Genomic DNA, 27,075 nt, shown 5'->3' with positions numbered 1-27,075 from the left:
CACAGACAAAATCTGCCCCCCTTCTCCTCCTCTTCCCAGCCCCCCTCCCCGCGCTCGCCTCAGCCCCACGTCACCGGGAGACCAGACGGGGACAACATGGCGGAGCGGAGGAGACACAGGAAGCGGATTCAGGTACCTCGCTCGCTCCTCTCCTCGCCAACCGCCGGCGGGAACCGCTTCCCTTTTTATCGCCGTCCCCCCCGCCTTCCACACGGACTCCCCCTCCCCTCAGTGCCTCTTGTGGTAGTTTCGCCTTCCTTCTTTTCGGCCTCTTTTATTCCCTCTCTTCTCTCGCCCCCCCTCCATCTTCCTTTCGCCACAGGGCCAGCCACGTCACTGCTCTCCCCTTCTCTTCAGGGCATCTCTCTCTCCCTCCCCCCACCCTCCACTCGCGCCTCTTTCCTTAGTGGGAGACGGATGGGCGCTCCAGTCCCGCATTCCCACCCCACCCTCCAGTAGCTCCATACTGAGCAGATGTCTCTCCTCAGCCCAGGATGTCTATCTGCCCTTTTCACCCCACCAAACACCTCCTCCCCCACCCACCCCACACACAGAGCAGCCCCTAGGATGGTGACACAGGACTATGGGGCACCCCAGCTCCAAACGCCAGGACGCAGCTGCTCCTTCTGCAGGCGCTGTGCCCCGAGGGAGATATCACTCGCGAGCCCCTCTCCCATCTGCGCCTCCCGCCGTGCTCTTTTTGGGTGCGTCTTGACGGTGCCCCACCTACAGTCCCACCACGACTCATCCTTTCCCCATTTCTGTTATGCGGTTCGGATGGTTTTCCCTCCGCAGAGGGGCATCCCGTCGCATTTCTTGGCTATGTGGTTCGAAGCCTAGTGTTCCCCCAAATGGCAGCCCGGCACTCTTTTCCAGGCTCACCCTACAAACAGTATAAACGTTTCTACCATCACAACAGCTGTTTGCAATCATCTTTCCACTGTTAATTCTCTACACACCCACACCCCTTATTGCACCATGTTGTGGCATGGAACTACCCCCCCCCAAAACCCCCCACTTCATTGCCAAATGTACCTGTGAAACCCTAAGGGAATTCCCCAATAAACTGGCTTCTCTTTATACCAGCATAGTAGGCGATCTACTTCACATACATCTAAAATATAGCCTTAGCATGCATGGTTATCACACATACAACCTGTAACTGTGAGAATTTCCTATTTGGTGAGCACTATACTTAATGCTGTTTAATCACCTCTGCATCATGTGGAGTTTGCTTGTTGCATGCTAGTGGGTGCCACCCTGTTGCATTGCAATATCAGTTTTTCACTTCTGCTCAATCCTGCTAATTCTAGCACGCTCGCTCATTTACACGACCTGTATTCATTATCATCTTCTGCGATGCCCTTAGGTTCACAGGCATCCTCACACACACCTAGAAGAGTGTTTCTTCTTGGATGTTCCAGATGTAGTGACAGCATATGAATGAGTCACTTTTTCTGCAGTCAACTGCAGTAATTATTTTTGGTAGTCTCATTATGAGAGGAAGGGAAGGGAAGTTTTTCTCACTTCAAAGCTATGCTATAAAGTCTTCCGCAATAGATGACATATGTTAGGTATGCTACATAGCTATGTGCTCTGTAGTGAACAAATATATCTTTAAAAGTATCTGTGTCAATGAAGCTGTGCTATGTTTGTTAAGGTTATTTAATTCAATATCTTCCAAAACTTGTTCAAATGTGGAAAGGCCAAATAGTGACAATATTGATAAAAGTTTAACTTATATTGCGTTCAGGGTAAGAATTTGTAAAGAATATTAACACTAGGTGGACCATTTGTTTTTACAGTTAACAACGCTTGGCAAAAACAAGATATGATATTATTAGCAGTTATAATTTTGTGCAGCCTAAGCATAATGTTTATTTGATTGTAATAATTATGCCAACAGATATTTGAGAAATGTATTCTAAAATATTCATGGCCAACTTGACAGCTACCATCCTGTCTCATTGTGGCTTTGGTAAAACTATTCACCAAACCATAAAGATTGTGAATGAGCTGCAGACACACACTATATACCTCTCTTCCTCCTGTTTTTTTTAAAATTCTGAAATTTCCTCCCCCTCATTGCCTCCAAAATGTGAGGCTTCTCTCAACACCTCCCCAATTAATATATAGTCTAAAGAAGGTTTAAACTGTAGGACAGTTTGAAGCCTGAGTTACTCACAATTAATACTAAAAATAATCTTGCATGTTATCTAGGTTATAGGAGCTCTTCAGTATTGGAAAAGATTCTTTAAAATATTGTTTGTTGTTTTTACATGCCAGCGGAGATAACATTTCACAAACTGTTCCTAGATAAAGCTGAAGTAATCTCTTGCAAATGTTTATGGACCTTTGCTTTTGAGTGTCACAGTATGAATATGTTGCATCTTTGATTGCCAGGACATTGATCTCATGCAAAACATTTACTGACAGCTTTGGATACTTAGCATATGCTTTATTAGTAATATGCTAGTTTAGTGTGCAATACATTGTGCAGTCATCTCTTTCTAAATATATTTTGTTTGGGTGCTGGATGGTTTAAAATTTATTTAATGAGGGAAAAACTAGTTCAAATAAGTTTATATCAAATAGTAACAGCAATTATATCTCTTCAAGAGTAGCACTATTTCTTGAATTATGCCCAGTGCCACAACTATTGGGGGGGGGGGGCTAGCTGGGTTTCTCCCCCCAAAGGGTGCCATTGAGGCTCCCAGCCTGTTTGTGCATGTGTGTACACAAATACACATGAGGGGTTCCAAACCAGGTCTTTGACCTGGGTGAAATAAAGCCTACCTAGTTTTGCCCCTGATTACGCCATTTCCTTTTGCCACTTTTCTAATATTTCTATACAGTATTTCAGTTTAAACACCGCGATTGTCACGTTGCTCTGTTCAAGGTTTGTAATATATATATAGCAATTTTATATTTTGTTTGGTGTCATAATGAATAGCAGGCTGATGAATGATACTATCATAAATTCTTAATAGCTACACCTGGAGCAATAGCACCAGAGGGACAGTGACTGAGAGATGTAACTGTATTGGAATCACAGAAGTAAAACAAATACAGATCTCTGTATTAGTATAATTATTTGTATAACTAAAACTGGTGTCGTAATACACTTCTGATGGTCTTGGTTAATGAAAACTGAAGTTTTCCTCTGTATCACATTTGTGGCCACATTGCCATTAATTGACATACTACAGTAGAAAAATCCATCCCATCAAAAATTACAGTGGTACCTCAGGTTACATACGCTTCAGGTTAAAGACTCCGCTAACCCAGAAATAGTGCTTCAGGTTAAGAACTTTGCTTCAGGATGAGAACAGAAATCGGGCTCCGGCAGCGCGGCAGCAGCAGGAAGCCCCATTAGCTAAAGTGGTGCTTCAGGTTAAGAACAGTTTCAGGTTAAGTACAGACCTCCGGAACAAATTAAGTACTTAACCTGAGGTACCACTGTAGTCATATATATTGAGCACCTTCACTTAAGATTTAAACTTCAGACATTTTCATTTCTGTCTTGAAAGAACAGGATATATGATTTACAAACATGATTGACTCAACTCTCAAGTCATTTAAGTTAATTTGGTTCTTGGAGGGCAGTTCATCTCACAAGCGGGGAAGTTGGTACAAAAAATGCTCTTTAAGAACAGACTGTGCGTGCCAGCTTCTTGCATGGGTAACTATGTTAAACTGACCTTTGCTTCAAGTTTCTCTGAAGAAACTGTAAAAACAGCTGTGGCAAACAAAGGCAACACTGGTATTGGGTAGCTATTTTCTGTTGATAAGAGACTGGAGAAGCCAAGGCAACATGATCTCTGCCTCAAATTCACAACACTTCCGCAGTTATCACGTGCTTATTAGTCTGAAAGAACCAAAACCTTGTCACCTGGAAAAGTAGGCAGTGGTTGCTTGGACAAGGAAGGGAGCTACATGCTCTTCTTCCTATCTCTGCATTCCATTTTAGAGATGTGATCAGGTGCCCTTGGTGCAGTTGACCATGTCCCCTGTAACCATCACTTACATTCAGCTGTTTACCATAAGCACAGCTATTCGTGTGCAAGTGCTTTTGTGTGCAAGCCACTTTCCGATTCAAGCGAAATCTGTTATATGCAGTGCTGCTGAGAGTCAGGCACAGAGGTACTGGACCCTCAGTCAGCAGGCCCTCCAGTTGCTGAGTTTTCATTTTTTAAAAAAATGTCTCTAGACTTAAGTTGTGGAGCAAAATGTGCAGGCAGCCTTCTATGCAGTTTCTGTGAGATGAACTATATTTTTAGTGCAGTGGTATGGTAGGCAACTTTGTGATGGAATATATATGGAAATATATATATAGGACAGACATTGTGTTCTGTTGATTCTTTATAGGTTGTTGATTGGACCCTAGAAATCTAATAAATTGCTTGCATATGGGCTTTAGTGAGTAATGCAAGAGATGAAATTAAATTACATATGGTTATATGTTCAGATGAGCAGTGGTGATCTACCGTGGGCCTGATCCAAACCAGTTCAAGCTTAAACTTGTTAACTAGAACCTATTCCATACCAAATCCAGGGAATCTCACCCATTTCTTTTTTGTTTGTTTGTTTTTTGTTTTTAGAATGTAGATTTTTAATATTGCGTATTGTGTGGAGTGCCTTTGGACACAGAGACCATTTATAAAATATTTTGCATTCAGAAAAGAAATACAGTTAGTCCTAAAGCAGAAAAAAAGGAAAAAGGCTCCCCATTATTTATTTGTTCGTTTATTCATTACATTTATATCCTACCTTTTTTTCTAAGGAGCTCAAGGTGCTGTACATGGTTCTCCGCCTTCTCATTTCTTCCACAACAACCCTGTGAGTTAGGCTAGGCTGAGAGATAGTGACTGGCCCAACACCCAGTGAGCTTCATGCTCAAGTGAGCTTCAGCCGCCCCCCCCTTTTTAACTCTGGTCTTGTAGGTCCTAGTTGGACACTCTAATTACTGCACTGCACTGGCTCTCTAAGTAGGTAGTTAGTAGTCTATCATGTTAATTACATGAACTGAGAGTATGCTGAAAAAAACTGCTAATTGTATTTTTCTAATGTGAGCCTCTGTGCATAACAAGTTGCCTACCTTTGACGTACAAACAGTATTTTCCAAGCAAGTGTAATTAAGTGTCGGAGACAGCAAATTACAGAAACGACTATTGTTTTAGTTAGCCTATCATATTGCACCATTGCTAAACAGCCCTCTTGCAAAAAGAGATTTTAACATACCAAGGTGAACGTGTAAGAATTTAAGATATGATGACATTGGTTCCTTATTTGCATAACATTACTTCCTTACCCGCAGTGGCTTGCATAGGGAAAAGAATAGGCTCCCAAGTAGCTTCTAGCAGCTGCTGCTGTTGTCTTTGCTACGACTTCAGAGCAAACGTTCCTTCTTTGCTCAGTGTAGTGGTTAAGGTTTCATCTGGACATACTTTGTTCCACTGGTTCATTTCTGCACAAAGATTTCATGTGGGGATATGAAGATGAGAGTCCAGAGGACACGGCCCCATTCTACCCGCAGCTTCCTTCTGATCTATGTGGAAATGAGGTGCTGGTTTTAGTAATTTTATGGGTATTGGGAGGGATTGGCTTTTTGTAGCTGTTCATATATAATTCTGTCCAATAGACATTCTTTTATTATTATTATTGTTGTTATTGTTGTTATTATTTGGTTTTTATTATTTCATTTTATAATTATATAAATCAGAGAAAACAATTATAACAGATTAAAATTAAAATATGAAAAACAAAACTGTAAAGTAGGCACGTAGAATAAGTTAAAATAACAAAGCCCAAGTAAAGACCATCAACTTCATCAGCTCATCAAGTATAGTACTAGATTTGCCAGGCTTGTGACAAGGGTTGTCTTGAAAATGAAGGTTCCGCTGTGTATGTCACAAAGGAATGCCAAATCTCAACTTCTGCGTTATTCCCCCCCCCCCATTATAACTATATTCCAGAATGATTGGTATGAAGTGTCCAGTTTAAGATTTTTTACTGTTTTCCATTGAGTTGCAGTTACAAGTCATGCTGCCAAGATTATATCAATATTGGTATCTTCAAAAATATTCAGTAACATTAATTTTGGACAAGAAGCAATAGTGTTGGTTTTTTATTAATAATTGTCATTTCTGTCAAAATTACATTCCAAAAATAGTACCAACTAACATTCCCACCATGAACGGTAATAAGTACCAAGTTTATTGCAACCCTTCCAACAATTAGGTGATCTAGAAGGAAATATTTTAGACATTTGCAAAGGAGTGCTATTACTATCTGTGTAATAATTTTAAGGCATTTCCCCCAAGAAAACTGGAAACAGATTTTGAGGTTAATGATTCCCAAGTTTTATTCCAATCATTTGGAAGAATTTGTGTGCCATATCTTTTTAAGGGGTTCCATAGATCCAAAAATTACATTAAGCAATTTAGAAACTAACCCTTCCCCCCTCTTACCCATTAGTTTGATTAGCAAAAATTTCCAGGATTTATCTCTCTTAACATTCTGTAGTTTTTGCAGGACTGATTTTGGACGCTCCAACCTGTTTGCAAAAAGGGAATAAACAGCTGTGTCATCAATAAACTTGCTTCACAGGCTCAACATGATTTTTCTGTCTTGTAGCAGGTGGAGAATGTTCTGTAGCTTCAGCGTGGTTGCTTCATTTTAATAGTTTGTTCAGCCAAACAGGAACTGTCCAGTACTATATCTTTTTTATATTATTTAGCAAGTGTCTATGTGTTTTGACCAGCTTGCATGTTCTTTCCATTCCTTCTTACTACTTAGCTGCCTTGTTGTAGGTGAAACATTAAAAGGTAGAAAACAGAGCTAAATACATTGTTTTAAAATCTTGTTAGTTTTAAGATTCCCTAATCACAACTTTTTGACAGACATTTAGCTACAGCCCTTTCTGTTTTTATTTATTTATTAGCATTTATAGGCTTGCATTACTTCCAAAATATCACACACCAAAGCAGAGTATGAAACCAATTTAAAGCTACAATCATCAAATAAAATAATTTAAATAAAACACCCATCTGGAGTAATGAAGCAGTCAATAGAAACCATAATAATAATTTATTATTTATACCCTGCCCATCTGGCAATTAAAACACCCAATTAGCTGACACCAGAAGCATTTTGTAAGAGCTGGGGTTTTTATTTACTACTAAAATATCAACATTATAGGGACCAAATAGTGGTTCATGTTGTGTTCCCCCACAGAGAATATCAAGCTCTGCACCTTCACAGTTTTGGTTCCCTAAGTGGAGGGGACACTGAGCTTTCCCTGTGAACATGGAGAAACAGGGCAGGAAATGCTCCTAAAGAGATGCAGGACCTAACCTAGACAGATTAAGCCCTTAAAAACAATCACCAGCATGCCCAAAGCAAAAATGCAGCCAGTAAAGATGAGCAATGACAGGAATGACATGCTTTTTGCAACGTGTCCCTGTCAGGTAAACTGCAAACCACCTGCAACTTCTGAACAGTTTTCCAAATTAGCCCTGCATAGAACACATTGTAATTGGCATTATATGACAGAAGTGGCCTCAGTACACTCACCTGTGTTAAGCTGGTAAAATGGCCTCCTGTTATTAGTACTACCACCTGGGAAGCCCTCAATACAAAAGAGTCCATGTTCATTTCCAGACTATGTACCTTGTCATTAAGGGGGAGTATAAAAGGTAACAGTAAGGGTAAAGGTAAAGGACCCCTGGACAGTTAAGTCCAGTCAAAGGCAACTATGGTGTGGGCCCTCATCTCGGTTCAGGCTGAGAGAGCTGAAATTTGTCCACAGATAGCGTTCTGGGTCATGTGGCCAGCATAACTACAGTGGTACCTCGGGTTAAATACTTAATTCGTTCCGGAGATCCGTTCTTAACCTGAAACTGTTCTTAACCTGAAGCACCACTTTAGCTAATGGGGCCTCCTGCCGCCACCACGCTGCCGGAGCCCTATTTCTGTTCTTATCCTGAACAAAGTTCTTAACCTGAAGCACTATTTCTGGGTTAGTGGAGTGTGTAACCTGAAGTGTATGTAACCTGAAGCGTATGTAACCCGAGGTACCACTGTAAAACGATTCTGGCGCAATGGAACACTGTAACAGAAGCCAGAGTGCATGGAAACACAATTTACCTTCCTGCCGCAGCGGTACCTATTTATCAACTTTCACTGCTGTGCTTTTGAACTGCTAGGTTGTCAGAAGCTGGAACAGAGCAACAGGAGCTCACCCTGTCACACGGATTCACACCGCTGATCTTCCGATCAGCAAGCCCAAGAGGCTCAGTGGTTGTTTTTTTTTTTAATAAATTTTTATTGATTTTCCAACATGAATAAGACACTTCACAACTAACAATACATAGACAAACAAACATATAAACACGTATAATTTCATAACCTTTTTTTCCTAAACCTTATTTCAACGACTTCCCCATACCTCCCTTTCTTGCATCCCTATTTTAAACTTTTTCAGCAACCCCTAATTTCAATTACTTATGATTCAATTTCTTTGATCCCTTTTCTCTTACCCAATCATTTATCGCTGCAATTCTGTTTTACATTACCCATGACATTTTAGCACTCATTATTTTTACAACAGTTCTTAAGATAAACTTTAAATTTCTTCCAATCTTCTTCCACCGTCTCTTCTCCTTGGTCTCGGATTCTGCCAGTCATCTCGGCCAGTCCCATATAGTCTATCACCTTCGTCTGCCACTCTTCCAGCGTGGGTAGTTCTTGTGTCTTCCAATACTTTGCTAAAAGAACTCTTGCTGCTGTTGTAGCATACATAAAGAACGTCCTATCTTTCCTTGACACCAATTGGCCTACCATGCCCAGGAGAAAAGCCTCTGGTTTCTTATGAAAGGTACACTTAAGGACCTTCTTAATGAGGCTCAGTGGTTTAAGACCACAGCACAACCTGTGTCCCAAGGGGAAGACATCTAGGGATGACAGAATCACATTTCTCTCCACTTCTCCAAAGCCACCAAATTAGAAAACTGTCCAACATTTTCCCAGTCTTTGAAGTTTCTAAATACAATCAACCAGCTTCATTTGGACACTCTGGTACATAAATTCTGTCAAAAAAAATAAAGCATGGTGGTGGTCAAATATTCTGCCAGCTCTGTTCCCACCTTGTGGTTGCTTCTGCTATGTGTTAGCATGCTGACCTGCTGATAGAGGGAAAGAATCTAGAATAGTGCCCCACTAACAATTGATGTTAGTGGCGCTGTGGGTAAAACCTCAGCGCCTAGGACTTGCCGATCGCATGGTCAGCGGTTCAAATCCCCGCGGCGGGGTGCGCTCCCGTCGTTCGGTCCCAGCGCCTGCCAACCTAGCAGTTCGAAAGCACCCCCGGGTGCAAGTAGATAAATAGGGACCGCTTACCAGTGGGAAGGTAAACGGCGTTTCCGTGTGCTGTGCTGGCTCGCCAGATGCAGCTTGTCACGCTGGCCACGTGACCCGGAAGTGTCTGCGGACAGCACTGGCTCCTGGCCTCTAGAGTGAGATGAGCGCACAACCCTAGAGTCTGTCAAGACTGGCCCGTACGGGCAGGGGTACCTTTACCTTTAACAATTGATGTGGTTACCCATTTTTAACTTTTAAACTACAAGGCAATAATATTTGGTCTTGGGAGGTAAATTTCCTATATTTCCTATATCATGCATCTGATGGACTGTAGTCCATGAAAAACTATGCTATAAATTTGTTAGTCTTTTAAGATTTCACAAGAGTCTTCGTTGATAATGAGGTATTTACAAAATACTAGTGTGTAACTATCTGAGGCATCATGTTTCACATGCTATGAAAGTGAGTTGAGGAGCTTTGTAAAATTTGAGTACAAATGAAAATACTGTAGCTTTCTGCTTTAAATTTGCATTTGCTCTGTTTTCTCTTAAAGGAGGTGGGTGAGCCATTCAAGGAGGAAAAGGCTGTTGCTAAATACCTGCGTTTCAACTGTCCAACCAAGTCTACCAATATGATGGGTCACAGAGTGGATTACTTCATTGGTAAGGTTAAATATTATCCAAATCATGTGGCAACCTGATTGTCAATATTTGTATCACTTGGAGGAAAATGTTTTTATTCTTGCTTTTACCTGGGAGATAAGTGGGGATGAGAATCTGATTAAAACTAATCACAGCCTGATTCCCCCCCCCACTTTTTTGTTTTTTAATAAGAGCATTTTATGGTCTGCACTTCACCTCAGTGAATTCCAGGGTAGGAGTAGAATCTTTATCTTCTGTAGAGTGTAGAAGTTTCTGGTTCAGACTGTGTTTATTTTTATTCATATTTGAAAGCCTGAGTGAGTGACGGCGATGATAACACAACAAACATAATATTCCTATGGTATTAGTCATAATAATCCAGTGGAAAATGGATTGCTGATGGTTGGTGTCCTCTTATGACAACAGCAGTGATAACTGACAAGATAGTTTTGCCTTCTCCCATACTAACCATTGATGCCATCTCATTAACTGTGACAACTTGTATCTAATACTACAATTTATATCCTAGCTGTACTTCTATGGAACTGCTGCACTGTGTAGGACCCTGAATATCTAACTACCACCGGGCAGCAAGTCTGTAAAACAATTCATTTTTATCTTAGAAAAAGAAAAAAGATATGGAGGAAGCACTCTGCTTTCTGCCAAAATGTCCTCGGCCTACTTAATCCACTAAGCAGTTTATCTTCATAATCACTTGCAGCAGATGGAAGCTTTGGTCTGCACTTCTTGCTCAGTTACCTGGGAGTAAGCTCCACTGAACTCAGTGCAACTTACTTTTGAGTAGACATAACAGTGTGTGGTTCAAATAAAAGGCCCTCAGCTTCCCATTCCTTCAAGAGTATAGAAATTTGGACAAACCTAAAAGGCTTCAAATACTTCCAGACATTGGATTTATGTGTACAAGGTTTATTCAGGCTGAAGCCAGAAAAAAGTAAAAGTGAAAATGTCTTAGTCAATCAAAATCATTTCCTAGGTTTTCTTTGGACTCAAAATTTGTTGGGTTCTACTGTGGGTGAGCTTTTTAGACAGGTCATCAAATGAGGAACAAAATTATTACTGTTCCAAAATTTCCATTTTCTTTAGGACTGGTCACATTTTTCCAGTGTAGCATTCTTGTGAGAGGTATGGTGTGTTTTTCTTTTTAGCTTCCAAAGCTGTGGATTGCCTTCTGGATTCCAAGTGGGCAAAAGCCAAGAAAGGAGAAGAAGCCCTGTTTACCACTCGAGAGTCTGTAGTTGATTATTGCAACAGGTAGGCCTGGTTGTTTTAATGTTGTTGTAAACACTATGAATACTCCTAAATATAATGTTACAGAATGAATTAAAATGTATTTTCAATGTGTTATGTCCAGGTAATCAGAAAGTATTTTTATATCGGGACTAGTCATGGAACCATAGATCCTCCATAGTTGTCTTTGGTCTTTGCTACTACTGTATGGCTTTACTCATATCCCAACAGCCTATGCAGCTAGGATTATTCTAGTTGAATTACAACATTCAGTTGAAAATTACTTTGTTACTGCAGTTACAGAACTCCAAAAACTCAGCAACAAGACCTTATTATCTTGTCAGATTATAGTTTTATGCTTTGTATGAATAGAAGAAACTGCCTATAAATGTTATAGTTGGCTGGTTTTTATTATCAGTATTTTATGAAGAGTTCCCTTGGGTTAGGGTATATTGTCAAAATGTGTTGGAAATAGTGGTCTAATTTTCACTGTCATCTATTACCTTTACCATTTGTCACTGTTTTTTAATTAATAACATGTGCATATATCTAAGTGTGAAATGGCAACCAATAGGGAAGATTGATATTTTATGTGCTTATAAGAAAATAAGTTTATGTATGGCAAGTATTTTTATACTGCTCTTCAATCCTATTTCCTGAGCAGCTTACAAAAATTTCAAGGAGTAATCAAGCTCTGGCACTATTCTGATGATGACTGTTTTTTAAATACAATTTTTATTTAAGAGATCCCCCCCCCTCCATCTTTCTTAATAACCTTCCACATGTGATATAGACTTGGTTTGGTCATAGTTGTAGAATGGATTGCTTATTTGATCAAAGTAGTAGTTTGAGTTTACTTTACCATATGACTCCACTTTAGCAGTGGACTCCCAGATTAAGCATGAACTGAATTTTTCTTCTAAGACTCTTAAAGAAGCAGTTTTTCCACCGAGCTCTAAAAGTGATGAAGATGAAGCCAGACAAGGATGCAAAGAAAGAAAAGGAAAAAGAGAAAGGAAAGACTGAAAGTGGAAAAGAAGATGAAAAAAAGAGCAAAAAAGATGGCGGAAAAGAAGAAAAAGCTAAGAAGGAGAAAGAGAAGGAAAAGAAGAAGGATGGTGAGAAAGAAGAAGGCAAAAAGGTCAGTGTGAATCCCCAAGTCCAGCTGAGATGAAACCATAATATAAACAGTGGATTAAATAGCATTCCATTCAGAGTGAGAGAAAATTAAAAACTGCAAAGAACTAATATTAAAGATTAATGTTAAAGACTTCTAGTTTGGATTTCTTTACTTACCATAGCTTTTCTCATAATACTTTGGGGTCTTTGTAATATAGTTCCTCATGAGAAAAATTGTACATGTTCAGTGGAGGACATTAACAGTATGGACTTCTTTTTACAGGAAGAAGTGAAAAAAGCTAAAAGAAATTAAAGAATACATAGTGCAAGGTACACACTTAAGAGAGTTTTAGCATTTTTGCTGTCATATTAATAGACATGCTTAATAAAACATTTAATAAGATTAGTATTACAGAGATAGTTCTGTGAATTTTTTCGGGGTGCTCAAAAGGTGTTCAGTAGGTTTTAGTGGCCCTTTCTATTACTTATTTCTGAAATAGATTTGTGAGAAGTATTTTCTGCAGTGTACAGTAATCTTCATCCCAATTTGTGTATGAATAAATGTGTTTCTGTCAGGGCACTCTAATTTGGGAAGAGGCAGTAGACATGGTTAGACATAATTTCCTTCTCTCTTTTTCATCATTAGGTTCAATATTAAAATTTCAAGAATAAATACTAATATATATGCTTAAGATTGTACCATATGCATACTGTAAACAGTTTCAAGTTCTAAAAAAGTTACTGTTTTGATAACTACCTCTTTTAGTATTGGTTCCAGATTTAAGTTTAAGGAAAACTGAAATCCTTGGGGTGAATTTAACCATAGATGAATATCAGTTTCATTAAAAATACAAGGTCTCTTATATAGAAATACAATATACTCAGGTAGGATGCATAAAATAACTGAGTTTACAATTTGTTTGAAACACATATTCCTGTCCTGGAGTTTTCCTGTTCAGGTGTCAGCCATGCACTTTTCCATGACACTACATTTCATCTAGTCCTCCCTCTGTTCTCCCCCCACTCCCAGTTGCCCATTCCAACCACCCCACCACTCAACACAATGTGCTGTAGCAACTGAGAATGCTTAGTCCTTATTGGGCCTGAGAATTTTCCCCTACAGTTTTTTGTTTGTTTTGTATTTCTGCAAAAGATGCAACTGCCAGCTGAAAAAAATTCAGCTCCTAAAATTGATAGCATGACTCTTAAGTCAGCTAAAGAGGTTTGTGGAAGGAAGGAAAGTTGCTCATCTTGCTATGTGCAGAAGACCCCCTCTGGAGGATCATGCGAATTGTAATGTAACCGTTTCATGCTGTGGCCCTCCTTTGGAAATTCCTTTGTTCAAGTATGGCTACTTTAAGATCATTGGCAAAGTGCCCTAGTGGATTGAAGCATTCTCCTACTGGTCTATGAATATTGCCATTTCTTATGTCAGATATGTATTCATTGATTCTTTTGTGTAGGGATGGGCCTGTTTGTCCTATGTAGAATGCAGAAGGGCATTGCTGGCAGATGACATATTGCATTGGAAGATGAGCAGGTGAATGAACTATTGATGCTATTTTAGGTCCTGTAATACTGTTGCCAGAGAAGGTATGGGAAAAGAATTGGCATCTCGGTTTGTTGCAGGGCCTGGTTCCTGTTTTCGTGTTCTGTTATATGAGCTCTTGTTGGCGCGTAGTTGTTATGGGTGTTGTGTGTAAGCAAGAACAGGCCTACTACCCAAGACCTGTGAGAAGGAAGCAGTATTGTCCAGGATGGGCTGTAGATTATTCATGCTTGAGTGGCTATATCTGGGACCTGTAGGTGACTATAATGGTGGTCTGTTGCTTTCTCTTCCTCATCTGTCCTGTAGTTGATTATTTCTGGAAATTGGTCTGACCTTGCTGATTTGCTCTTTCACTCCATTGGATTTGTATTGTAATCTGAGGAATGCCTGGTGTAAATCCTTAAATTGTGAGTCTGTGTGATGGGTCAGAGCAGATGTAATGCCTTAAGGCTTTGTTGTTTTTGCTGCAACCAACTATCATGGCTATCCTACTGGAAATGGTTTCCTTCCATGAACTTTGTTAACTTGTTCTAGGATCTAAAATGGATTATGGGCAATTCTGTTGGCTATTTGCAGTTTAGTAGCGCTGCAGAGAGCTTGCTGGGGAGACCATGCATTAAAAGGGGACTCGAAAATAACTTAAACAAGGTTTTAGTAACAAAAACAAAAACTCCTTATACACTAAATACATCAACAACAAACCAGACCCAACCACCAACCCATCCCCCAGGGTAAAGGGAGAGCTAGGTGCTGCTCCTTATATACTATACCCAATTGCTGACACAGCTTGATTAGCACAACTCAGCAGCACCTGCTATGTTTCACAGCTGTAAGACTGGGTCTCGTTATTTGCCCTGGCCCTGGCCCTTAAAGACATACACAACTTGTGAAACAATAATGAACCTTCATATTTTAAAGTGACCATTCAACAGATTCTCCCCTTCCCTCAGAAGACCCCCCCCCCAGACATCACAAACTACATTGTTTAGAAGGGCCCACCAACTCTCTAGATAAGCTTTTTAGGGGGTGCAAGGTAGGGAGAGGAGAGGAGACGGTCAGTCTGTGAATGTCTTTCAGAGAACATATCTTAGGATTCATACCATTCAACTAAAATCTGGCAAGTAGCAAGTTATGAATCTCACAACCTATATTTGAGCCAGTGAGGTATACCAAATGACAGATAGGTTTAGAGAACTGGACTCCATTTGTCTTGTATTAGAATAACAAGCAGCCTCCAAATTTTCATGAGTAAGAAACCTTTTGCACTGCCTAGCTTTCTTATATACCCTTTCTCCTCACTGCTGTTTTCTGTGTCCTGGAAAAGCTGCTCCTGTGGACAGGGAACCCTCAGAATTAGGATGTTATGTGGAAGGTTACAGATGGGGAAATCATCAGACATTGGGCAAAAGCAGTTCCACTTCTGTGAGCTCCCTCTGTCTTTTGGCCATGTTTCCCCTCCCAGCACAGCAATCCAGGGTGAACCCTATTTTGAGTGTTCTCTGATTTTACAGAGAATCATTTTTGGAGCACAGTAAGGAGGAGGGTACGGGAAATCAGGCAACTTTCTGCTTGAGTAACGTTTGGCCCAATAAGAACCACAATTACTGTACAATAATTACCTATTCACCTAATTTTCATCATCTTATTTATTCCCCCCACCCCTTTTAGGGCAAATCGTTATACAGCCCCTTACAAAAAAATGTTCAAAAAACCAACTGACAAATAGCATAATAAACTAGCAACAGATAAAATCATATCTGGGGTAGGAGTGTCACGGGAAAATCAGTAGAAAACTTAACAGGATAAGGACACTTTTAGGGGCCATTTAATACAAAAGGGGCCCAAAGCAGACTTTTCAGGGCATGATATTTCACAGATGTAGGATCAATCCTGAAAGGGTCTTGTTCCTGACAATCTGATTGTCTTCAAAGGCAAGAATTTAGGGCCTGAGCAGCTTTCTGTGAGTTTGGGTAGTCTGTCAAATAATCTGGTCCCAACCCTTTTGATGCTTTGAACGTTAATGGCAGCACATTAAATTGACCCAGGAAACGAATGGCTGACCAATGCAACTGATGCAAAGTTTGTGTGGTGTGGCCATACTGCCCACCCCACCCCACGCCTTCTGGTGGTTGAATTTTTCACTAGCTGAAGTTTCTGGACTGTCTTCAGATGCTTCCCTATGTAAATAATATTACAGTAGTGTAGTCTGAATGTTGTGTGTGTAGCTGATGCTTTCTCTAGACAGCATTGCAGCTGGTAAAAAGCATTATTATTATTACTGTATATTAAATTTGTATACCACCCTTCATCCATTGATCTCAAGGTGGTTCTCAACATAAAAATACAAGATAAAAATACAAAATGCATAATAAAAACAAGAACAAACCAACCCATAAACGAATAACCCCCTCTCCTCCCACCCCCTCCATGTCTACCATCTCTACTTCCATAGGTAATACTGGATCCATGAGTACTTTCAAACTGCATACCTGATTTTTTAGAGACAGGGTAAGCCTGTCTAAAATTGTTTGCAAACCTCTGTGCAGATCCCAAACTGTATATCCATTTTATCATGATTAAGTTTCCATTTGTTTGACCTCATTTGTTCCATAACTGCCCCAGGATACCTGATAAGGTTTCTACTGCTTTTCTGAGATTAGTAGATGGAAACGAGAAGCAGAACTGTGTGTTCTCTGCATTTTAGTAGCACACCAGCCCCAAACTCTGGCAGAGCTCATCCAGTGATTAGTCTCCCAACACCATGTTCTAGACCAGGGGTGTCAAACTCAAATTCATCGGGGGGCCGCATCAGCAGTTTGGTCACTCTCAAAGGGCCGGTTGTTCAGGCAGCCGTTGGATCTGTCACATCACAGGATGGCATGTGCTCAATATAAAAACAAGTGGAGGTTTCCTGAATGCATGTAAAGTGGAGGTTTCCTGTGTAGAACGGCTGGCGCCGCTAGAGGGCAGACGTTCTCTGGCTTGTAGGCTGCCGTGCATGCGCTGAAGAGGCGGCTTTCTTGTGTCAAAAAAAAAAAAGCGAGAATAAAAGGTGAAGGCTGGCAGCCGGCGGTGGCTACACGGGCCACATGACGAGGTCTGGCGGGCCAGATTTGGCCCACGGGCCTTGTGTTTGACACCCGTGTTCTAGACTCACTCTTCCAGAAAGATCCAGAGCCACTGTAACATCGTGTCTCCAAGCCCCATTCAGGCAAGGCAGTTCAGAGGGATGCCATGGTCTGCAGTATCGAAGACATTGGAGAATCAAGAATCAACAGGGTTGTGCTCCTCCTGTCTCTCCTGATGAAGGTCATTAGCTAGAATGATCAAGATAGTTTAAGGGCTATAGCTAGGCTGGAAACCAGATTGTAATACTGTACAAGCAAGGCTCAACTTATGTGGGGGTTATGTTCTGGGGATAGCATATAAAGCCAAACTTGTGTGTAGTCAAAATGCATTGGGTGGAATGGCAGGTGGTATTGCCTAAAAGAAATTTCCCCCAGGCAACCCACCCACTTCCAGCCCCTTTTTATTTATATATTTTAAAATTTGCCAAGCGTGTAAAGTTGAATGCGCACAAGTTAAATGAGTGCAAGTTGTGAGTTAACTGTCGTTATTTTGAGCATTCTTCATTTTTTGTCTGCAATTACCGACTGTAAATTATAATTAACAGCATTCAGCTATAGCTAAGCATATAAAAAATCCCTTGATTTTAATAAAATATTTTAACAGGTGCTTAAATCTTTCCTTTTGAAATTGGTGAAAATAAAAAGGGCTTAATTTTGGCTGCATTGTGCACTTATTTATGTAACACACATACTTGAGAGATTCCATAGCACAGGTAAGAATTCATGGCACCCCGACAGTCTTTTCAGTCCATAGTGATGGAACATTACTGGGGAATCACAAAGGGATGTGCCAGGGCAAGGACTGTGAAAAGGGGGAGAGTAAGAAGCTAGGCAGACATGCAGGCAAGAAAGTTTTAAGAATTTATTTGAAAAGATGCACATTAAATAACCTATATTATGTTTGAGTTAAGATCTTTTGGGGGAATTGGTCTAATAAAGAGGAGGTTAAAGTATAAATAGCCTGTTCTAGAACTTGGCGTTCTATGGAAGATAAGAGAATCAGTCAGAACAATTGGTGTCTGTATCTTTCTTTCTGAGTGCTCAGTAATACTAAATAGTAAATTTTAACAAAATGTTTAGCTTTTTGTCAATGTTTTATTCCTTGATTTGCATGTAACTGAAATCAATGGGAGAATTTTAATGGATTTAAGGCGGGTATGGAGTACCTGTTCAGTTCAGTGGATAAGATCTTTGTATCTCCAGTCCTGGCAGGGCTGACCCACCTGTCAAATTTATCTCTAGGAGATTAAGTGTCAGCGTGTTGTAATTCTTTATGGGACAATTTTTCTTTCTTTTAGGGGAGGTTGCATAGCCCCTTTGTCCAGGTACTCGACGCCCAGTGCTTGGGAAGTGTAGCACAAGGGGCATTCCAGACTCTGCTTGCAAAGTGTCTGACAACCTGCTGGTTGTCAGGTGCTTAGGAGCTACTGCAGAAAGGGTTTTGCAGGCACCTTGGATTGGTGGTGCCTGCAAATCCTCATTTGGCCAAACCCCACCTTTACCTGCCTCTCTGTCTGATGTCATAGATGAGGTTCCCCAAAAGGAAATGTCTAGTTATAAAGGTTTATCTCAGTCCAAAGACCATGGTCTGAAGTGGAACCATGTCTTTATCCTCAATCTTGCTTTTGAATCAGTATGTGGGAATAAAGGCAGAAGGGAAGACTCTCTTGTATCCCAGCTACATGAGGTGTTCTCATGAGCACAATTTCACTGGCAATTGTTTCCAATATATGTCATTAGGATGAGACTCCTGGCACACCTAAGAAGAAGGAGACAAAGAGAAAATTCAAACTTGAGCCTCATGAAGATCAGGTTTTTCTGGATGGAAATGAGGTACAGTATCTGAATAATCTCTGTTGCTGAAATGTTTTCCTGTCTATAATGTTAACAGTAATAAAAATGTGGAGAAATCCACTAGTCTGACTAGATTTTTCTTGATGTAGTTGGTCAGAATTGGAGACATCTGGCTCTGGTTTTATGAGTGTTTGGTAATGTTTTAAAATACCTGTTTTAGCTTTTTATCAGTATTTTTTTAAAAAAATATTTTTGTAAACTGCTTAGGGATTTTTTTACAATCAAGTGGCTTATACATTCTGTTAAATAAATAAAAATAGGGGAATTCTTGGTTTCGATTTTTTATTTTTAAAAAATATATTTTTCTGTTCTCTTGTTTTACTGCAGTCTTCTCTAACCTGGTGTCCCCAACTGTTTCAGACTACAATATGTCACCTTGAACTTCTTGGAGGAAAGGTGCAATAATGCAACAAATAAATAAATAAAATCCCTGACCATTGGCCTTGCTGGCTGAGGCGGATGGTAATTGTAGTCCAAAACATCTAGAGAGTACTAGGTTGGGAGACACTGTTGTGATGTAGTTTACCTGAGTGTAATTTCCTCTGAGACCATTCGGTGAAGAACAGGATATAAATCTTTTAAATAAAATAGGAGTCATAATCTAAGGGCTATTTTCTGTTAAGATTTCATATTTAGTTTACTTATCACATAATCACAACATGCATAAATTCCATACCAAGGCTAGATAGATTTTGGTCTGATTTAACAGGACATTCTTATGTCCTGGTACTGTTGGTTATTGCTCCCCAAAAAGTGTACGCTTATTCAAAAGCACAGGTTTACTGCTGCCTTAAAGTCCTGAAAAGCTGCTGCCATAGACGGACCATTAGTCTTGCTTGAAATAAGGAACAGCACTTTCCAATTGTTCTTCATGGCCATGACAAGAATTACCTGTTGTGGCTGGATTCAGTAGATTGCATCTCTAGGCCTGCCCTTCAAATTGTGGGTGCATTGTGGGTTTATGGGATGTCAGATGTTGTTATAAGGCTAATTGAGCATTTGGTGGTGGAACCACACCACTGTTTCTCTGCTGCAAAGGGAAAGGCAGTTTGCAGGGGAGATGTAGCTCTTCACGTGACACCTCTCTACCCTACACACTACCCGCCCTGTCCATTTTGATCCTAGATGTATGTTTGCTGCTCTTGTTGCAGAAAGCAATGGTAGATGGGTGTTGTGCAGAAACAGTGATGGGCAGGGAGGAGAAGCATCTTCACCCAGCCCTGCTTTTCCTATATGTCCATCCCCAGCCCACTTTGCAGAGAAGTGCTTATCAGGTTCCCAGATCTATGATAATAACCATAAATACTTAGACCTAGTTCTCCTTAAAGAACTAGACCTGTGTCTGAGTTTCATTCCCTCACACTGCAATACTCTAGTACAGGAGAAGGGAGGGAGGGAGGGAGAGCACTAGCTGTCATGGAGAAAGGTTGCAGTTTTCTTCCTGATGCAGTTTTCTACATGCCAGCAACTTTTTCTATGGAGGAACATTAAAGGATATAAACTTCCATCTGCAGTCTGAAGTGACACAGCCCCAGACATAGAATCGTAGAATTGTAGAGTTGGAAGGGACCTGAGGCTCATCTGTTCCAACCCCCTGCAATGCTTAGATAAAATACATAGATTTATTGTTGCACAGAGAACAAGACTTTAGCTCAGCCCATTAATAAGCTGCCTCAGGTCACGGAGAAAACGTTTAGACTTCTTTACATGCTACAGTGATGAACTATTGCAAGCAGAATATATTATTTCCAATCAGCTTCCTCATAAACCTTTGCTTTCTGAACCTGGTTTAATTTTTACATAATCATTCTCCTTCCAGGTATATGTGTGGATTTATGACCCAGTTCATTTTAAAACATTTGCCATGGGACTCATACTTGGTAAGTAAGTGAGCACTGTTGGGTGAAACTGGCAACCCACCCAACTAACGGTCTGCCTCTTAGCACATCTGTGGCTTTCACGGGGGCAGATTCCCCCCCCCCCTTCCCATTGAAATAAATGGGGCTTGTTAAGTTCCAATAGATGTTAATTGGTTTTGGGCAGGACAAACACTGCAGTGCATTACAGACACAGCATCCACTTTTACAAGGCAATTGTGAGGGCTCGAAACATTCCCCCCAAATTAAAGTGGTGCTGTTGTATTTATTTCAGTCCTAAAGCTCCCAGTATTTCTTATGCTTGTGCTGTCTTTCTTTTAACAGTGACTGCTGTTATAGCTGCAACTCTCTTCCCACTCTGGCCTGCAGAGATGCGAGTAGGCGTTTATTATTTGAGCGTAGGTGCAGGGTGTTTTGTGGCTAGTATTCTCCTCCTGGCTGTTGGTAAGTGTGTTTCTCTTCTCTTCCTCTCCATCTCTCACAGTTCAGATTTAAGCATCTCATAGACTTGCCTTGCACCATGTGAATGTTTCCCAGGTGGCCACCATATGTCTCCATTGTGCCATTTGTAATAAAGCTGACTGCAAGTGTGCATTCATTCTGGTTGCTTTCACGCAGTGGGAGCAGTTCTGATGTTTGTGTTGCCATTTCTGTCTCATGGGAAAAGCTAAGTGCACCAGTCCCTGTACAGTAGTCTTGCTTACATTTCTTCTGACTGCTCTTGCAGCAATGACTTATTTCAGGACTGTGCTTACCATTTCCCTCTAGCTTTACTGCTTCAATGAGAGACTTTTTGTCTCCTTACTGACAATTAGAAGTGCTAAACCTACAGGAGGGGTACTCTGTGATGCTTTGCTGTGAGGCTTGATTTACAGCATAAAAACGGCATTCTGTGCTTTATTGCACATATGATCACTTCATGGAACCATGTTTTATATGGGGCGGCACCTGGTTGTACAGCTTTATGCTAAACTATCTGCCACTGGCTACAAGCAGTTCATTTACTTACTTGAAAGCATTCACTGCTGAAACTATTTTTGGTAGTAAAAGGAAGCTAGAAGGAAACATATATATGTATAATGAGGCAGGGGGAAAGGTTAAGAGACAGAATGAGATCCCTTTAACATTCTTGAGATTGTAGTGTGCAGATTAATTAAATTACTGAGCACAGACAGGACAGTAAATACAATTAACTGAAATGGTTTTCTAGAATCAGGTTTTATTCCAGATATTCCTGCATCTGCTCCAGATACCTATAGTCTCTCAGATAGAGGTCTCTCAGATTCTAAAACTTTATAAATGTCTTGGTCCCTGCTTACCTTAACATATTACTATTACTATTATATTTCCAGTTGTGTTAACTGTGATTGTTCAGAATTCCCCCTTGGTTCTGCTGTATATGTCTATTCCTCAAGGGCATGTAGAGAGTGGTTGTGGGCTTACTCAAAGCAGTGTAATTTCATTCTTCTAGAGACTTGCCAATCAGTCTCCTTTTGAATGTGCTTAAGCCACATCATTGGAGGTAGATTGCAGTATCCGCAGCCAAGCAAAAATAGGGCTTAAAATTGTTTGGTAATGATGCAATTTGATTTTAAATGTTTTGTTATATGGTATATGTGTAATGCATGTTTTGTTATCTGCCCTGTGAGGTTTAGTGTGGTCTAGAAATGTAAGTAAATAAAAACCAAGGAGCATCTTAACCATTTAGGTATTGCTTGTTGGTGGAATCGAAAGGGAATGCTTACTCAATATTATTATATTTTAATGTTTTCAGCCTTTACCTTGTAGCTTAAACTATTAGCCAACAACCAAAGTTGGTCATTAACTGCCGGTAGAGAATGTACACCATCCAGATTTTCAACCATACAGATTCTTAAAGAAGTTTAAGAATGTTAGGGCCTTAATTAGAACTCAGCAGTTGAGTTTGCATTTTAACCCTTGATCTTAATGTAATTAATAGATATGGAAAGCAATTTCTGGAAAAGAATTGGAGGTGGGAGAACCCGGAGCCCTTTAAATTCCTGAGCTGCCTCTTAAGTGTGGGCCCCAAGGTTGCAGTGGCTTACCTAATTTCTCTCACTCAGAATTTTCTGCTTTGCCAGTTCAGGCATTTTGTCAATTGCAAACATAAATGTAGCTCTGTGTTCTGTAAATATCCTGTTTAAGATATTTGGACATTTTCTTCTTGTAGCCCGCTGCATCCTCTTCCTTATCATCTGGCTGATAACTGGCGGAAGACATCACTTCTGGTTCTTGCCAAACCTGACTGCTGACGTTGGCTTCATTGACTCCTTCAGGCCCCTGTATACACATGAGTACAAAGGACCAAAAGCTGATTCAAAGAAAGATGAGAAGTCCGAATCCAAAAAGCAACCAAAATTCGACAGTGAGGAGAAATCTGATAGTGAGAAAAAAGAAGATGAGGATGGCAAAGCTGATCCACTGGGAGGCTTGGGATCAGAAGCTTCTGGCGGAGAGCGGAATTCGGACACAGACAGTGATAGGCGGGAGGATGACCGGTCCCAGCACAGTAGTGGCAATGGAAATGATTTTGAAATGATCACAAAAGAGGAACTTGACCAGCAAACGGATGAAGAGGATTGTGAAGAGGAGGAAGAGGAAGAGGAGGAGCAAGATACTAGGCCTTTACATGAACAATCTTAATTCAGCTGTAGTTTGGGACTAAATTTTGTGCAGACAGTTGGATTTTCTATGTTGGCTGCTACACCATATTGACAGCATTCATTTCTTCCTTATTTGCTGAAATATACAGATGCAGCTTAGCCAAACAGCTTTATAACATAGTTCTTAATTTGTTTTACAAACAAGAAAACCACTTAACTTGATAGTTGTTGTAAGTAATCTAATATACACTTACAAAAGCCATCTGTTTCACAACTTGTCACTCAGATATTTTGGTCTGCTTAAGTCATCAAATATACGGAGGAATGTAGTTCTTTTAATAATATTTTGGGAAATTGCATGTTGTAAGTAACTACACTTTTCCAGAATAGTAATTTAAAATGGCACTTGTTGCATTTATTCCTAATAGCTTAATTTGATTGATACTTACAACAACTGAACTTTTCGGTTCATTCTATTTATATTGTTATTAATCTTCATAAAACTGTAAGACTTTTCTTAGAACTTTTTGTTTAAGAATATTTTTTTTCTTAAGACATATAAGTTAATGCTGACTTGGCTGTAGGGTTTTAAACTTTTTAACCGTGTGTGACCAGCTTAGGAAATCCAGACTGTTCTGTCCATCTGGTTCAGAGCAAAGAAGTCATCTTCAACAGGTGGCGGGGGGGGGGGGAGAGAGAGCATAATTTGGAGTTTATAGCTCTTGTCTTGACTTGCCCCATCATAATACAAGAAGTGTATTCTGTACATAACATACAAATAAAGCAACGCCCTTATTTTACCTGTTACCTATTATTTGGAGGATTTATCCAGTTTTCAATTTGTATAATTAAAAGCCATTTCAGAATGTGTGTGTGTAAGGGAAATGAGAGTGACAAGGACCTAACAGAATCAGTGAGATTGGCAGCTGTGTTCACTACTGCTTTAGTTTTGTGCCAACATTCCACGTATTGAAGTCCAAGTAAACTGATTCTAATTCAACAAAAGCAGACAGCGTAGCTCTGTGTATGCCTTAATGTTAGTCTTTTATTTCTTTCTGTCTTCAGAAAGTGGAGTACTGTATTTGATGAGTAGACACTGCCATGAGAGAGGATAGGCTTGGCTTGAACATTAAAAGAAGCTCATAAAAAAAAAAGATTACCAAGACCAAATAATTTCTTGAAATCTTGAAGGAGTTCTGATTGTTCACTTTCTCTCTTATGCATCCCTCATTTGACTGACTTGGAAGACCATTGTGTGTTTAGTTCTATAAACATTTTTAAAGTTAAGACTTTACATCATTCCTCTGAATCATTGAATTTCAGCCTAAAACTGAAATTATGAATACAGATTCAGTTCTTTCTTAGCAAAGTGACTGTGAAGAGATAATGCTAGTTACTTGCTTGCATTTTCGATAGCTGACTTAACAGATCTCTCCTTTTTTCCTTGAACTGCTTTTTCCATCACCAGTGTTTTGACTGAAGATGTTAATTTTTTCTGATTGTGCAAATATATGCATTTTATGTGTGCATTGATAAAAACCATTCACAAATGTGGTCTGACTTGCTTATTACCTATTCCTCTCATTTAACAGCTGGGAAAGTAAAATGGTATGTTGTTTCCATTTTTCTGTTCATCTTGATAGCAGTTTTGAGTTAGCAGCATTCAATTATTTCTCTTTTCAAGAGCCCTGTCGCCACCATCTATTGCTTTAAATGTGTGTGTTTTATTTCTCACTGCACTTGCTCAGAATGCTCTTATTCAGCTGCGCAGTAATTCTCAGTAATTCATGGTGTTCATTCAAAAGGTGTTAGAGTCTTACAACACAGTTTAAATATGGATTTGCTAAAACAATTTCTCTCTTTCTCTCTGCCAGCACACCCTTTTTTTACACTGAGCCATTCATGGGCAGTGCAGTGACCAAGGCTTGATGTGGAACTACAGTAGAGTACAGTAACTGAAATGGCATCTGGATCACTTGCAGCTTGTCAAGTATTCAATTCTGAGTAGTGAATGCTGCCTTGGAAAGATTGCTCTTCAGCTTAGTGCAATAAGACAATTGGGCTGAGCTCTTGGAGGTTGATGGCAGATTTTTCACATCAGTGGAGTAAATCACAACTACTTTAGCCAGTTTACCTGGATGTAATCTGATGGGACATACATGACCTTTTGAGTCCATAGCAGCTGCACTTTCCCCATCTATTCATGCTAACTTATGACAGTATTAACTTGGACTGAGTTTGTTGGTTATTTGTGTTTTGAGTATCAATCAAAACTACTCAGTCGTGAAAGTTGGATACCAGCTCCTGACCAATGCTTAGTGTAATATATTTTGTTAACAGACAATTCAGTCCACTGCAACCCTGATGGGGGGAAATGTGGCTGCTATGTGCTTAGATGGTAGTTTCACTAGGCCTTCTTTGAGGACTGTTCTTTACCACCTCACTAAGTACCGATGCTGCTGCATTTAGGTGAACACAGTCCAGATTTCTGCAGGTCTCTGATTAATTATTATTATTGTTTATACCCCACCCATCTGGGTGGGTTTTTTTCCAGCCAGTTAATGTTCTATCTGCATGGTGCTGCAACATTCAACAACAATGTCATGCAGAGTTCAGTGAACGTACATTATTGCAGCTGGATTTGGAGTGCAGGTTAGCAGTGGTAGTGCAGTTTGGGGTTCATCCAACTGGTGTTGCCAGCCAATCTCTGGTCAAAAAGGGCAGAGGCGGAGGACCTGTGGCCCTCAGACATTGCTGAACCAACTCCCATTGGTCCTAGCCAACATGGTTAATGGTTAGAACTAATGTGAGTTGCAGCCCAGTAATGTCAGGAGTGGAATAGGTTCCCCACCCCTGGTTTAGGATATCTGAAAAAGCAAGTAAAACTAGATTCTTAAGTTGTATCTACATTTTAAATAGCATTGGAAGAACAGCAACTATGAAAGCCCTTTATTTTATTTTTTAAGTGCTGTATCAGTCATCATAGTGCTGCATATGTGAAGTCATCAAAACTAAGCAAAAATGAGTTTGCACTGATTATCCAGTGATGGGCAGCAGTGAAACTAATTTTTCATGTAGTTGAATTGTAATTACAAAACTACAAGGAGTAGTACAAATGACAAAGCTAATTACTTGCAGTTTAACTGCTAACAGTAAAAATTATTTCATCTAGTTGAGGGGAGAAGGCGTATTTGAAATCATCATCTTGTTGAAAACTCAGAGAAACACCAGGATGATTACTAAGAAGAAAATAGGTGTGCTTACAATTCTTTGCAAAGCATGCAGCAACCTTGTGCATTCCTGCAGAATCCAGATAGCTGCAAGGCGCATGATTAATGTGTAGCACTTCTAAGGGGGCTGGTTTTACTCTGAATATTGTAGCAGTTCAACCAGGCTTAGGCAGAGAGTGGTTGTACCACAAGGGTGGGAAGAACTGTGTGGAATCGGCTGTGTACGAGCCTAGTTTGACTACTTACAGGTAAGTGCTAGTATTCAATACTACTTTTAAAAGATGTTGGTGCCCAATAGTATATTTGTCCACCCAGACTCAGGCTCATTTGGACTGAAATTCTGTCACATAGTTTTGACCTTTTGGGGATTAATAGAGCCCACGATAAAGTCAACAGGGAAATGAGGCTGCTTGTACTCAAGCTGGCCCTGTCTTCCGAGGAGCCA

At 40.1% G+C, this 27,075-nt stretch overlaps 1 protein-coding gene across 2 annotated transcripts; it reads left to right on the top strand.

Moving 5' to 3' along the window:
* SEC62 (SEC62 homolog, preprotein translocation factor) lies at positions 1-24,950 on the top strand. Of its 2 annotated transcripts, none has more exons than XM_083613461.1 (8): positions 1-132; positions 9,914-10,022; positions 11,168-11,273; positions 12,174-12,390; positions 18,786-18,878; positions 20,719-20,779; positions 21,101-21,220; positions 22,968-24,950. In XM_083613461.1, exons 1-8 carry the CDS (start codon positions 97-99, stop codon positions 23,438-23,440), a joined length of 1,215 nt encoding a protein of 404 aa, XP_083469587.1. In that variant the 5' UTR covers positions 1-96; the 3' UTR covers positions 23,441-24,950. The 2 variants fall into 2 exon arrangements, with proteins under 2 accessions (XP_083469587.1, XP_083469586.1); XM_083613460.1 differs by lacking the exon at positions 1-132 and adding an exon at positions 5,371-5,563.
* Positions 24,951-27,075: the final 2,125 nt, after the last annotated feature.

The sequence above is a fragment of the Podarcis filfolensis genome (assembly GCF_964270895.1).
Source record: "Podarcis filfolensis genome assembly, chromosome: 5".
In the NCBI taxonomy this organism is placed as follows: Eukaryota; Metazoa; Chordata; class Lepidosauria; order Squamata; family Lacertidae; genus Podarcis; species Podarcis filfolensis.
This window is presented reverse-complemented; position numbering and strand designations above follow the sequence as displayed.

Excerpts from the sequence above, each read along its gene's own strand:
- SEC62 (XM_083613460.1), top strand. The coding sequence starts at position 5,483 with ATGTGGGGATATGAAGATGAGAGTCCAGAGGACACGGCCCCATTCTAC. Across the intron at positions 11,274-12,173 it reads GTAGTTGATTATTGCAACAG|ACTCTTAAAGAAGCAGTTTT; the intron begins GTAGGCCTGGTT and ends TTTTCTTCTAAG. Across the intron at positions 20,780-21,100 it reads TGCCATGGGACTCATACTTG|TGACTGCTGTTATAGCTGCA; the intron begins GTAAGTAAGTGA and ends TTCTTTTAACAG.